The sequence below is a fragment of the Lynx rufus genome, unplaced genomic scaffold, assembly GCF_022079265.1.
Source record: "Lynx rufus isolate CCGP_SWC_20201006 ecotype Redwood Valley unplaced genomic scaffold, mLynRuf1.p SCAF_7, whole genome shotgun sequence".
In the NCBI taxonomy this organism is placed as follows: domain Eukaryota; kingdom Metazoa; phylum Chordata; class Mammalia; order Carnivora; family Felidae; genus Lynx; species Lynx rufus.
This window is the reverse complement of record NW_025814889.1, coordinates 124,297,658-124,310,495: the sequence shown is the minus strand read 5'-3', so window position 1 is coordinate 124,310,495 and position 12,838 is coordinate 124,297,658. Positions and strand designations below refer to the sequence as shown.

At 40.7% G+C, this 12,838-nt stretch overlaps 1 protein-coding gene across 2 annotated transcripts in view; it reads right to left on the bottom strand.

Annotated features, from left to right (window-relative positions):
* TXNRD1 (thioredoxin reductase 1) overlaps positions 1-12,838 on the bottom strand; it is a 71,845-nt gene that overhangs the window by 31,618 nt on the left and 27,389 nt on the right. For both annotated transcript variants that reach the window (XM_047067372.1, XM_047067371.1), the window contains exons 6-9: positions 7,414-7,556; positions 6,891-7,006; positions 5,422-5,647; positions 576-668 (exon numbers count right to left, since the gene is read on the bottom strand). In XM_047067372.1, coding sequence (XP_046923328.1) covers positions 576-668; positions 5,422-5,647; positions 6,891-7,006; positions 7,414-7,556 — 578 coding nt within the window. The remainder of the gene's footprint in view (positions 1-575; positions 669-5,421; positions 5,648-6,890; positions 7,007-7,413; positions 7,557-12,838) is intronic.

Below are 12,838 nucleotides of genomic sequence, written 5' to 3'. Positions count from 1 at the left end.
AGCTTAACTGACTGAGCCACCCAGGCACCCCTTAAGTTTTGTTTTTCTTTTTTAAAGTAGTGAGCTATGAAGATAAAATTTTGAAGGACAGAGAAGTTCTACTTCATTTAAAAAGGATGTCTTTTGGGGCGCCTGGGTGGCTCAGTCGGTTAAGCGGCCGACTTCGGCTCAGGTCACGATCTTGTGGTCCGTGAGTTCGAGCCCTGCGTCGGGCTCTGTGCTGACCGCTCAGAGCCTGGAGCCTGTTTCAGATTCTGTGTCTCCCTCTCTCTCTGCCCCTCCCCCGTTCATGCTCTGTCTCTCTCTGTCTCAAAAATAAATAAACGATAAAAAGGATGTCTTTTTATAGCTATTTGACAAATGATATTTTTAAGTTACATGGAAGAAAATTTGAAGCCATCCCTATCCCAAAACAAATTACAATATCACAAGCAATACAGATGTCTTAGAATAGGAACATAATCAGGTTTTTGAAAATAGAAAGCAGCCATTACAGGTACCCAGCAAATATCCAAATATCCAATAAGCACATTATTTGCTTTCTAATAAAGGGCTAACCTGGGTCCATTCCTTACCGTATTATACTCTCCTTCAATAGTTTCACCACCACTGGTGGACTGGGCTACCACCCTGAGTCGGCCTGGTGTCCCTGCTTCAATTTGTTCAACCTATAAAAGTGACAAAGTTTTACTCCACAATAAAGACCTGTATCAACTCCCTCCTATCAGGTTGACCCGAAGTGAAAACACAAAATCTGGCGTGAGAGGTCTTTCATGTCCCACCCCCCTCACCATAACATCATTAGGACAGTAAGAGATTTTTCTATCTTATCCCCCTTTTTCTTGCTGCTTAATGTTTGCTAGAGGGGCTTTCTTTCCAATAGTTCCCAAACAGAATAAAATTCAAAGAGAAAAAAGTGGGAAAGGAAAAAGCCCGAGAAAGCACACTACGATCCCTAAAACACAGCTAATGACGTCGCTTTTCCCAGGCTCCTATCTCTTAACTCACCCACAGCCCTTAATCCCCTGGACAGCCACTACCGCTCAAATTCAGAGATTGTCTTCTGGCTACAGACGTTCAGCTTTGTCAACAAAGAACAGACACTGGAGTAGATCAAACATGATACAGGTAAACAGCCAGAAAGCTCTAAAAGGCATAGTGAGCAAGGAGGTACGTTTATAAGGACGAGGGGTGATCTTCGTTGTTCAAGATGTAGGGAAGAACAAGCAAGCCCCGGAACGTGCACTCTGCCAGATGAGATTAAACATACCAGCTCACCACTCCTGGATGTCAACAATAACCTTCAGACTGCGTTGCAACAAATGAAAACCCTTATCACCTAGAGGCTTCTGCAAGCCTGCAGTTAACCTTGGTCTCTGCACTGGCAGCAAATCATGGGTTCCTGTAAAATATTTACTGGGAGAAACTCATAAAGTCACCTGCAATTTCTACTCTACCTTTTAAATGCAACCACTCTGCATGGGAAAATGGTCAAGGGTCATTTTACTTTCACCATTAATAAGTAGCAAAAATTTCCTTCTCAAATTCCTTCCTTCTTACATAGTTAAGCCCATCTGAACATACCGAAAATGTCTTTCGTAGTTAAGCTATAATCTAATCTTTGGAGAAGAGCTGCATTAGTCAGATTACCTGCATTAGCTCAGATTTACCTAAAAATGATAAGGGCCTCATCTCACCTCTAATTCCTTCCTGCCTCACTCACTTTTGTGTTCCAGTTAGGCTTTTCCTATGTCTACAACAATTTCTGCATTTAGAACGACTTTATTCCCCACAATCTCTGTGCACATCACACAATGCGCTCTCGCCTTCCTCCCTGCCAAAGGCCACTTCTATCAGGTCACTGAGTAACACAGCATGTGTTCACCGTGACCCAAGGAGATCAGAGACACCTTGGTAACCCAGGTAAAATGTTAATGTGCACAGACACAGGTTTATTTCACTAGGGGATAGTCTATGAGATTCTCAAAAGGGCCCACAACTCTCCAAATGTTAAGACATTATAAAGGAATGGTCAATTCACCTTCAACAAAGGAGGCAAGAATATGCAATGGGAAAAAGTCTCTTCAACAAATGATGTTGGGAAAACTGGACAGCTACGTGCAAAAAAAAAAAAAAAAAGAAAAGAAAAGAAACTGAACCACTTTCTTATACTATACACAAAAATAAACTCAAGATGGATTAAGGATCTAAATGAGAGAACTGAAACCATAAAAATCCTAGAAGACAATACAGGCAGTACTTTCTATGACATCAGCCACAGCAATATCTTTCTAAGATATGTCTCCTAAAGCAAGGGAAACAAAAATGAAAATAAACTATTGGGACTTTATCAAAATAAAAACCTTTTGGGGGCACCTGGGTGGCTCAGTTGGTTGAGCGTCCGACTTCAGCTCAGGTCATGATCTCACAGTCCATGAGTTCGAGCCCCGCGTCGGGCTCTGTGTTGACAGCTCAGAGCCTGGAGCCTGCTTCGGATTCTGTGTCTCCCCCTCTCTCTGCCCCTTCCCCACTCACACTCTGTCTCTCAAAAATGAATAAATGTTGAAAAAAATTTTTTTAAAAATAAATAAATAAAAAATAAAAACCTTTTGCACAGACAGCAAAGGAAAACAATCAACAAGACTAAAAGACAACCTACTGAATGGGGGAAGATATCTGCAAATGACATATCTAATACAGGGTTAGTATCCAAAATATATACTGAACTTATTAAAAAAATAAAGAGTTTATACAATTCAATACCAAAAAAAAAAAATCCAATTAAAAAATGGACAGAAAACATGAACAGACATTTCTCCAAAGACATCCACGTGGCCAACAGACACAGGGAAAGATGGTCAACATCACTCATCATCAGGGAAATGCAAATCAAAACCACAATCAGACATCACCTTACACCTGTCAGAATGGCTAAAATCAAAAAACGTAAACACGCGTTGGCAAGGATGTAGGGAAACAGGAACCCTCATGCATTACTGGCGGGAATAGAAACTGGTGCAGCCATTCTGGAGGAGCCTTAAAAAATTAAAAACAGAACTACTGGGGCACCTGGGTGGCTCAGTCAGTTAAGCATCCGACTCTTGATTTCAGTTCAGGTCATGGTCACAGGGTCGTGGGACCAAGCCTCGCCTTGGGCTCTGTGCTGCCAGTGAAGCCTGCTTAAGATTCTCTCCCTTTCTCTGTCTCTGCCCCTCCTCTGTTTGCACTTTCTCTCGCTCTTTAAAACAAGAACAACAAAAAAAGCTAAAGAAAAAAAATAGAACTACCATATGTGATGCAGTAATTGCACTACCAGGTATTTACCCAAAGAATACAAAAACACTAATGCGAAAGGATATACGCACCCCATGTTTATCGCAGCATCATTTACAATAGCCAAATTACAGAAGCAACCCAAGTGTCTATCGGTAGATGAATAAAGATGTGGTTTATATAAAAAATGATTACTCAGCCATAAAAAAGAATGAAATCTTGCTATTTGCAACAACACGGATGCTAAGCGAAATAAGCCAGTCAGAGAAAGACGAATACCACATGATTTCACTCATATGTGGAATTTAAGAAACAAAACAAATGAACAAAAGAAAAAAAACACATGAACCATGGGGCACCTGGGTGGCTCAGTGGGTTAAGCACCCAACTTCGGCGCAGGTCATGATCTCACAGTCCGTGAGTTTGAGCCCCGCATTGGGCTCTGTGCTGACAGCTCGGAGCCTGGAGCCTGCTTCAGATTCTGTGTTTCCCTCTCTCTCTGCCCCTGCCCTGCTCACACTCTGTCTCTCTCTCTCTCAAAAATAAACATTAAAAAAAAAATTAAAAAACAAAAACAAAAACAAAAACAGATGAACCAAGAAACAGACTCTTAACTACAGAAAACCAACAGATGGTTACCAGAGGGGAGGTGGGTGGGGGATGGGTGAGATAGGTGATGGGGATTAAGATCACACTTCTCAGAGTACTTAAGTGGCTCAGTCGATTAATAGTCCAACTCTTGATTTCAGCTCAGGTCATGATGCCAGGGTCAAGGGATCGAGCCCCAAGCTGGGTTCCATGCTGAGTGCGAGGCCTGCTTAAGATTCTCTCTTTCCCCCTCTGACCCTCTCCCCTGCTTGCATGCTCACTCTCTCTCTCTCTCAAAACAAAACAAAACAAAAACACAGAACACACTTCTCATGAGCAGTGAGTAAAGGGTGGAAGTGTTGACTCACTGTATTGTACACCTGAAACTAATGTAACACTGCATGTTGCCCTGCATGTTGGAATTAAAAATAGACATCATAGAAGCAGATGTTACTTTTCCATCGCATAACTTGTATGTACAGCTGCTGTTTTCTAACCACAGCCCTAAGGCAAATGTATCACATGTACTTCTACTCCCTAAAAGACATCTCCAGGAATCAAGTAGCGATAACTTCCAGGACCTGTGCTGCTTCACCCTCACAACAGTATTAGACTTACTCTGTGCCAGGTACTGTTCTAATTACTTCCTAAGTGTCAGCTAACGCAATCTTCACAAGAACTCTGAGATAGCTGCTGTTATTATCCTAATTTTATGGAAGAAACTGAAGCTCAGAGAGGTTAAATAATTTCCCCAAAGACATACAGCAAGAAAATGGTAGCACAGTATTGAAAGTAGGTCATTCTCATCCCAATGCTCGAACTCTTACCAACATGAAGCGATTCTTAACATGGTCACCCAAAGGGCCTAAGTTAACCCACTGAGCAAATGACAGCCAAAATTCCTTAACTTTAACACAACAGTCTCATCCTTACCTGCACTAAAGGAAACTCATCTATTAGAGATATGAGAAGTGATTGGTTTTGTCACTTTTATGTATCAAAATATTTGTGATGGTGTTAACAATTCCCAGCGTAACCTGGCATATTTTTCTACCTTTTCAAAAGGAGACTAAATAAGCAGAAAAAAAAAAAAAAAGGGAGCCCATGTAACCAATTTAGATAATCATTTTCAGAGAAGCCAGAATAATACAGTGTATCTGTTGACTACATGGTACACAAGGACAAATTTCTCATGAAGAACATTTAAAAATCAGCCGAGTCTTGAACTCTTATTTCAATCACTGGTGTGTACAAAGAAACAAAGGATAACAGACCAAAGATTATAAAGTGAAGGAATGTATGAAGGGAAACATTAAACAGAAGAGAACTAAAAGTAAGAAGGGTGAGATGAGAATAAAGAAATTACTGAGCTGCAGAGAAGAACAAAGCTCTTCAGGTGGCAGTGGGTACAAGTTCATATACCGACATCACAGCTGAGAAACTGCAGCACTCCCGATGGTTTAGACCGCAGAAGGAACGCTTCCATCACCTACCCCAACCCTCTCTCTCCTGCCTAAACAGGAGTATGAAACCAACAAACCTACCAGCAACTCCACTTACTTTTATTGGTATGAACTGTTTTATAAACTTGACACCATGTTCTTCCATATGTTCGCCAATTTTGTTGGCCATGTCCTGGTCAAATCCTCTCAGGAGAATGGATCGTACCATAACAGTGACATCTAAACCGATGCCAGCAAGAAATCCAGCACATTCCAAGGCGACGTACGATGCTCCAACCACCAGGGTCTTACCCGGGCAATAAGGTAAGGAGAAAAGATCATCACTGAAAAGAAATTAAAAAAAAAAAAAGGTGGGGAGGGATGGGGAAGAAAAGAAAGAAATTGAAAATGTTTCTATGTGAGTAATGACTGAATCAAAATAAATATTTTTGCTTTCTTAAGAATGCACTTTTAAAAACTAAAAACATTCAGGGCGCCTGGGTGGCTCAGTCGGTTAGGCGTCCAACTTCAACTCAGGTCACGATCTCACGGTCCGTGAGTTCGAGCCCCGCGTCAGGCTCTGGGCTGATGGCTCGGAGCCTGGAGCCTGCCTCCGATTCTGTGTCTCCCTCTCTCTCTGCCCCTCCCCTGTTCATGCTCTGTCTCGCTCTGTCTCAAAAATAAATAAACGTTAAAAAAAAAAAAAATTTTTTTTAAAAAACTAAAAACATTCAATTGGCTACATACATAATCTATGAAAACTGTTTACAAGGGCTTAGGCCCAGTTCCTTTCTTGCCACTCAGTTGCTCTGGGAGCAGCTCAAGCTGCCCATAGCCAAACACAGTCTCCGAGGTGGAAGATCTATCTAGAACACGAATCAGCAAGAGAGGAGTAAGGGAAAACTTCCAACATAACTGTTTTGTCATATAAAAACCAACTATAAAGAGTAAAAGCTGACAAAATCTTTTAGCCAAGTAAAGAATACACGAGACGTGAGAGGGATCACAAAAGCATTTTTAGGAAATGAGTTTTTTTTAAATATGAGAAGGAAACCCATCCAAGACAGAGAAGACAACAGTCGCCATCTGAGCTGCCCTTGTATGAGGTGCAAAGGAAAAAAAATCACATACCCTCCCCGAGAAAGGGCCTGAGAAGAAATAATTTCTAACATGAGCAGAAACTCCTCAGCAGAAAGCATCCAAGAGGACACATTTGTCAACCATAGTATGTTAACACGTTTACAAAACATGCCCACACATGTATAAATTTCAAACAGAAGTTTCAATATAAGTATGTATTTATATGTTAATAGTGATGTTAAGTGGGTGGTAAGAAAGACCCATGTTTATAGTTTTGAATTTTTTAAATGTTCTCTTGCATAAAAGAATTTTTTCCCTTCTCTTTTTCCCAGGCCCCTGTCCCTTTGGGCAGAAACACAGAAATTAAAAAAACAAAAACAAAAAACAAAAAAACAAAAACAAACCCTCGGAAGTTCTAGGAAATGGACTAAATGGGTTTGAAGAAAACAACTGAAAAGTAGAACTCAACAACGGGTGCCTCCTTTTCTCCCTCCAGTGCCCCCTCACCTGCTGATGCAGAACTCTTTGTCACCAGGGATGCCCAGATACCGTGGCCTCTCGCCAGTAGCAATGAGAAATTTCTCTGCTGTATAAATTTTTTCTTTGCCTTTGTTATTTGTTGCCTACAAAGAAACCAAGTGCCAACTTTTAATAAGCTAGTGTTCATTAAAATTGTAGTTATAGTGAACAGAGGCCATTCGCCACATTATCCAATTTGATCCTCATAAAAATTTGGTAATACGTACTAAGGCTCTAAGAAATTAACGGACTTATTCAAAATCATAAGGCTAATAAGTGGCAGGGCCAAGACTCAGATCCAGGTAACCTGGCCCCAAATCCAGTATTCTTACACTGCCACAACCACACGGAAAAGGCCCATAAGAAGATGTGTCTGCAAAATCATCAAACTGGACAGTTTGGGTCACAGTGGCTTTTACTTTTATCAAGACAATCACTTTCTCTTTTCCTCCCCTACAAAAGTTTAAGACAAACAAACAAACATTAGCTCCTCAGGGTGTCACACAATTACCTTAATCCTATGAGGACCTACAAACTGGCCATATGCATTCTCATAGGTCACTTTTCTCTCCCGCAGAGCGACCCGGTAGCCCCAGTTCAGGGAGCCGATGTAATTCTGTACAGCTTCTGTCATCTTATCCCAGTCATGTTTAACTGCACAAGAAAATAACACAAAATGTTTTTAGCTTTTCAATCGCCTGGCAAATATCACTTCTCAGGAACTGTTCGCATGGGTTACAAAGGGCAGACCTTTTTGTCTAAAACAGCAGGGTCCTTCATTTCAAACACATAAACATCCTTTTCAAGCTCAAATATTCTTTCCTTTTTTAGAAAACTACCATACAATTACATAATGTCAGGCTTCCTGGAAATTCTTAAAATAACCACGCATAATAACTAAAATAACCATGCATAATCCTTTTTACTTCTTTAGAAATGAACGGGAATTTTACTTTGATTGTAAATACTGATTGCTGGGGTAATGGTGAAGCCTGGAGGATTCTATACCCTGTAACAATCCCCAAGGGATCTTGATGTAGTCTGGAGTCACTAAACTGGTAACAGTGTCTAAACCAGAGGCTGGTACACAAAGGCAAATTAAGGCCCCACAGCCAAATGCAGCCCATCACCTTTTTTATAAGCAGTTTTACTGAAATACACCAATGATCATTTATTTACATGTTGTCTAAGGCTTCTTTTGCGCTATGATGACAGAGCTGAGTAGTTGTGACAGATCAGCAGGTCCCATGAAACCTAAAATATTTACTGTCTGGCCCTTTATAAAGCAAGTTCGCTGACCCTTGATATCGACAGAGAATTTTGAGAGTCTGTCTCACTGCCCCCCCAAGTCCCTCCCTCACCAAAGAGAGGACGATTTTTAAATTCTATTATAAAATGATCATTTGAGTCAGGCACAAATATACTGAATTTCAATGCATAAAAATCAATCATTTACTAATTAATACCTCATGAATAACAAGGAAAAAAATAGGATACATAGAAAATATACTCTGGTGGTAGGATGAAGACAGATTCCAGGAAAGCTGTGGTTTAGAAGGAAGGAAAAGAGAACCAACATATACTGAAAGACTGTCATGGAAATGAGGAGTCTCAATCTTAGATTCAGGGTTAAGTAGCTTGACCACATAGGAGGTGGTGAACCAAGTCTACGAGACACAATGGCCAGTGTCTGGAATCGGGAATGACAGCACAAAAATTGGTTTGTGGCCTCCTAGAGAACAGATCATCGGTGTTCGTTTCACAGAACCGTAAAATGTTAGACTTTGGGAGATCAATTCAACTTAAAAGGACAGTGACTGCAGAAGCCACTGTGACTGCAGTACTAAGAGGACTAGGTGCAGGGCGACAGGAGTGGGGGACGCTGCCCACCTGCCCATCTGGCCTCCACCTAGCAACACCAGAAAAAAGACGATAGGGTTCACTTCCGGTTTCTCCACTAGAAATGGAACAGAATAGTAACTCTGCAATGATCTTGCTTTCTTTGTAATGATAATGGGATCCTCAAATACTTAATGTTTGAAAGGCAGATTTAATTCTTGAGCACAGGGAACTCAAGTTGATAAATAAAATATATAAAGCAAAGAAATCTTCCAGAAAGGACCAATTCATCCAGTTTACATGACTGGGCTCCAGGTTTTTTGTTTGTTTCTTTGTTTGTTTAAAGGCCTGAGGCTTTCTCTGTACGTTCTCAGTTCAGAGCTTTAGGAAAAGGGCAGATCACACTGAGTCCTGGATGTGTTACTCCCCCTACCCCTGTCCCAGGCAGATTCAGCTATGCTGCCTGGTCCAGGTCCCTTTCCTCCTCCACCATGCCTGGAGCTATCTGCAGCGTCAGAGAAGACAACCCTCCCAGACAACTAGAGGGCTGTTCTTTGGTCAAGGACGTGAGATTAGATAGGTTTCTAGTCAAAAAATGTAAAATGAGCCTTCACACTTCATCTGTGGGAACAGGAATCAGCAGCCTCTAGGGGGTTCCCATTTGAAAAATACACCTCCAAGTTTCTTTCTCGCTCTAAGATCTAATGACATAAAGTAACGTTTGTTTAAATCCACTATATTCCTCATCACAACCATTTTCAAAGGAGGGAGGTAATTTACTGCTGCCTCAGTGGTAGACTCTGGCAGGCACAGAAGGCCTCTCCCACCAAGCCCAGCTCTGGTTCCTTCTGCTAGGCCACAGCAAGCTTCAGAGGTCCCAAGGCTTCATGAGAAAATTGAAGATAACAGAATAAACAAACCGCTAGGTTTCCATTTACCAAGAGTAAAGGGATTTAAATACAGGGCACAGCTCTCATCAAACACGTTGGGATTGCTGCTGCTAACAAATACAAGAGGAGTAAGGCATTAAAAACAGAAAAGTCTGTATTTCTAATGTTAAAACCTGGAAAGGGGTAAGAAACACAAAAGTAACACTGTTAACCTAGCTGAATAAATAATTTCTTTAAAGAGAGACAAATAAAACAACTTTGATCTGGTCCAACTTTTAAAACCCCATGAAATTCAGGGAGTTTTTACTGGTTTTAACGTATAGATCTGGACCATGCTACTAGTGACTCTTTACTGCTTCAGTGGCTAGACATTTATTAGTTCTTTATTATGCAACTTAGAAATAAATTCAACATAAATAAGCATAGCCAGTCCTTATTGTTACATGACAGCTACAGAGATATTCTTTTGCTGGAAAGATCCGCCAATTCACCAAGTTCTATTTCACCATCCACCTGGTTACTGAATTTATTAGAATGAACTCACTTGGCCCTGTTAACAACAATCCACATTCAGCGGAGACCTGTACTTAACTCTTATCTTTTTAAGATTCTAAAGACCCACCCGCTATATATACTTCCTACATTTTTAAATTAAGAATTCTGTTCCAATGACTTCATTTTTCTTAAGAGTTGACAGTTTAAAGCTAACATCAATTAGTACAATATGCCAATTTGAGTACTAGACCCCTGTGTGAATGAATAAAATTTGTGTGGTTGAGTCGTATAGCTCCCCGGCACTGTTTTTACCTAGATTTAAGGGACAGATAGCATCCACTACGTAGATGACAGTACATCGAAATTATAAAGCTGCGTCAATCAAAATTTGCTCGGAACAAACTTTTTCCAACAAATTCTAGACTTTATCAGATTAATATTCCTGTTACGTGTCCTCTTTAAGAGGAAACTAACTTCGTTCAGATATACAACTTCCTTTAGTATCTGTAAAGGTTTTCCTACAAACCAGTAACCAAAGAACCAAGTGCTTGCCAAGCGCTTGCCAGGGTCTACTCTAATTTATTGAAACTCTGAACGGAAGAATTAAAAGCAGCAAGTCCTGAGGAAAGGACAGAAACTAATGTTTGCTGAGTGGCAGCTATTTTACCACACTACTGTATCCAGTCCTCATCACAGGCAGTAAATGGCAAAGTCACCAGTTGTGCCCAGGTCTACCTACGACAATAACCCACCTTTAACGCTGTCAGGAAGGCTAGGGTAAAGGAAAGACTACGTGACACCACTTCAATCACATTACCCATCCTCCCTCTGGGCTCCCAGGGTACTCGGTCTGTACAGCGATGACGTTAGTGCATGAGTGATTAACAGAATCTGCATGCTAACAGAATTTGTATTATTCACCTGAATTTCCCCAGCACAGACTCACCTGCAAATAGTGGACGCTCGACAATAAGATTATATGACTTTATCAGCAGAATTTCTAAAATTTCTAAAACGTCTACTAAGAAGCCTAATAAATTAACTGAAGGGAGACCCTCTTATGAACCAGGTACATTAAAAGCAGGCTCGTCCCCCTTGCCCGTCACGTAACACGCGTTTGTGGGGAACCTGGTGCCAAACCATTCGTAAACGACCTGCTTCTGGGTCCGGGCTTCATATGTAGCAGAGCAGCTGCCTCACGGTGATCTAGCGAACGTCAGCCCTCGACACAAGGGTTTGTAAAAAAAAAATTTTTTTGATTTAAAAAGAAAAACAAAAGTAGGCTCCCCGAAAGGAAGGAGTGTATTAATGGCAGACTCAGTGGGGAGACATTCAGACATGGGAGTAAACAGTAACTTGGAGGGGGGGGGGTAGAGGTAGGAATAGCGGTGGACTACGGCTAGATTATGTGTTAGATTCATATTCCACAGGTCAAAGGAATCAGCTCAACTACCCTTTTTGTTGGAAAGAGAAATGGACATGAGGCTGCCTGAGGGCCCAAAGGTCACGGACAGAGAACAGCCTTGTAAGGATCTGAGAAAGAGATATGACCCCAACGTAAGAAAACTTTTAAAGTAACTGATTTTCTAAGATTCCAGACTTGAAAAAAAAAGTGCTGTTGATTTTAAACAGGAAGTAAACACATCAAACAAAGGAAGCATGACTAATTTGAGTAGGAGCAAAATTTTTCAAAGCATGTATTTATGCCTTGTTTTTTTAATATTTAATAAACTATTAATTAAAACTCAGAAAAAGTTATAGAATAATTTACCCTAGCAAATGTCCCATACCCTGTAGATCTCGAAACTAATATTAGATAAGGTTAGAGTTTCCCTCTTCAAGGACACGGTGACCTATGTCATTGATTAACTGTGAAGCTGTGCCAATCTCATTTTATTCTTCTACCAAATAATACAACCTACTTTCTAAAGCCAACAAATTCCTCTTCAATATCTCTAGGGTTGCTAGGGTACTGTAAATATTTTATCCAAAGACTAACCAACGCTTTCTCAACAAACAGAGTCCCTCCACCCCAAGAATATCGCTCATAAACTGATTTCTTTGGACAGAGAAAAACAAAACAACTTCAAAGGAAAGCAAATAAATTTGCACTCCCTTATGAAACTCTATGTAATTATAAGAATTGACTTGAGGGGTAACTGGCTGGCTCAGTTGATAGAGCAAATGACTACTGATCTCAAGGTCGTGAGTTCAAGTCCCATGCTGGGTGTAGGAGATTAGTTTAAAACAAAATAGGAATAATACAAAACGAATTTATCTGAAAAAATTCTGGTTTTCTTTTTTTTTTTTTTTTTTTTTTTTTTTAAGTTTATTCATTTTTGAGAGACAGAGCATGAGCATGAGCAGGGCAGAGAGAGAGAGACACGGAATCCAAAGCAGGCTCCAGGCTCTGAGCTGTCAGCACGGAGCCCGACACAGGGCTCGAACTCACGAACTGTGAGATCATGACCTGAGCCGAAGTCAGACACTTAACCGACTGAGCCACCCAGGCGCCCCTGAAAAAATTCTGGTTTTCTATTACAGAATGACACTCTAAGGACAGTATCTGTTCTGTGCAGCTAGTGACGCAAGGTAATTGCAGTCATTTTATACATAAAAAACATAAACAATAAAAACTTCCAGATTATCCTCTAGTCTTGTAAAAATGGATGCTGCGTCCCCAGACCACAGCTCGCACCCCTCAAAAACGCA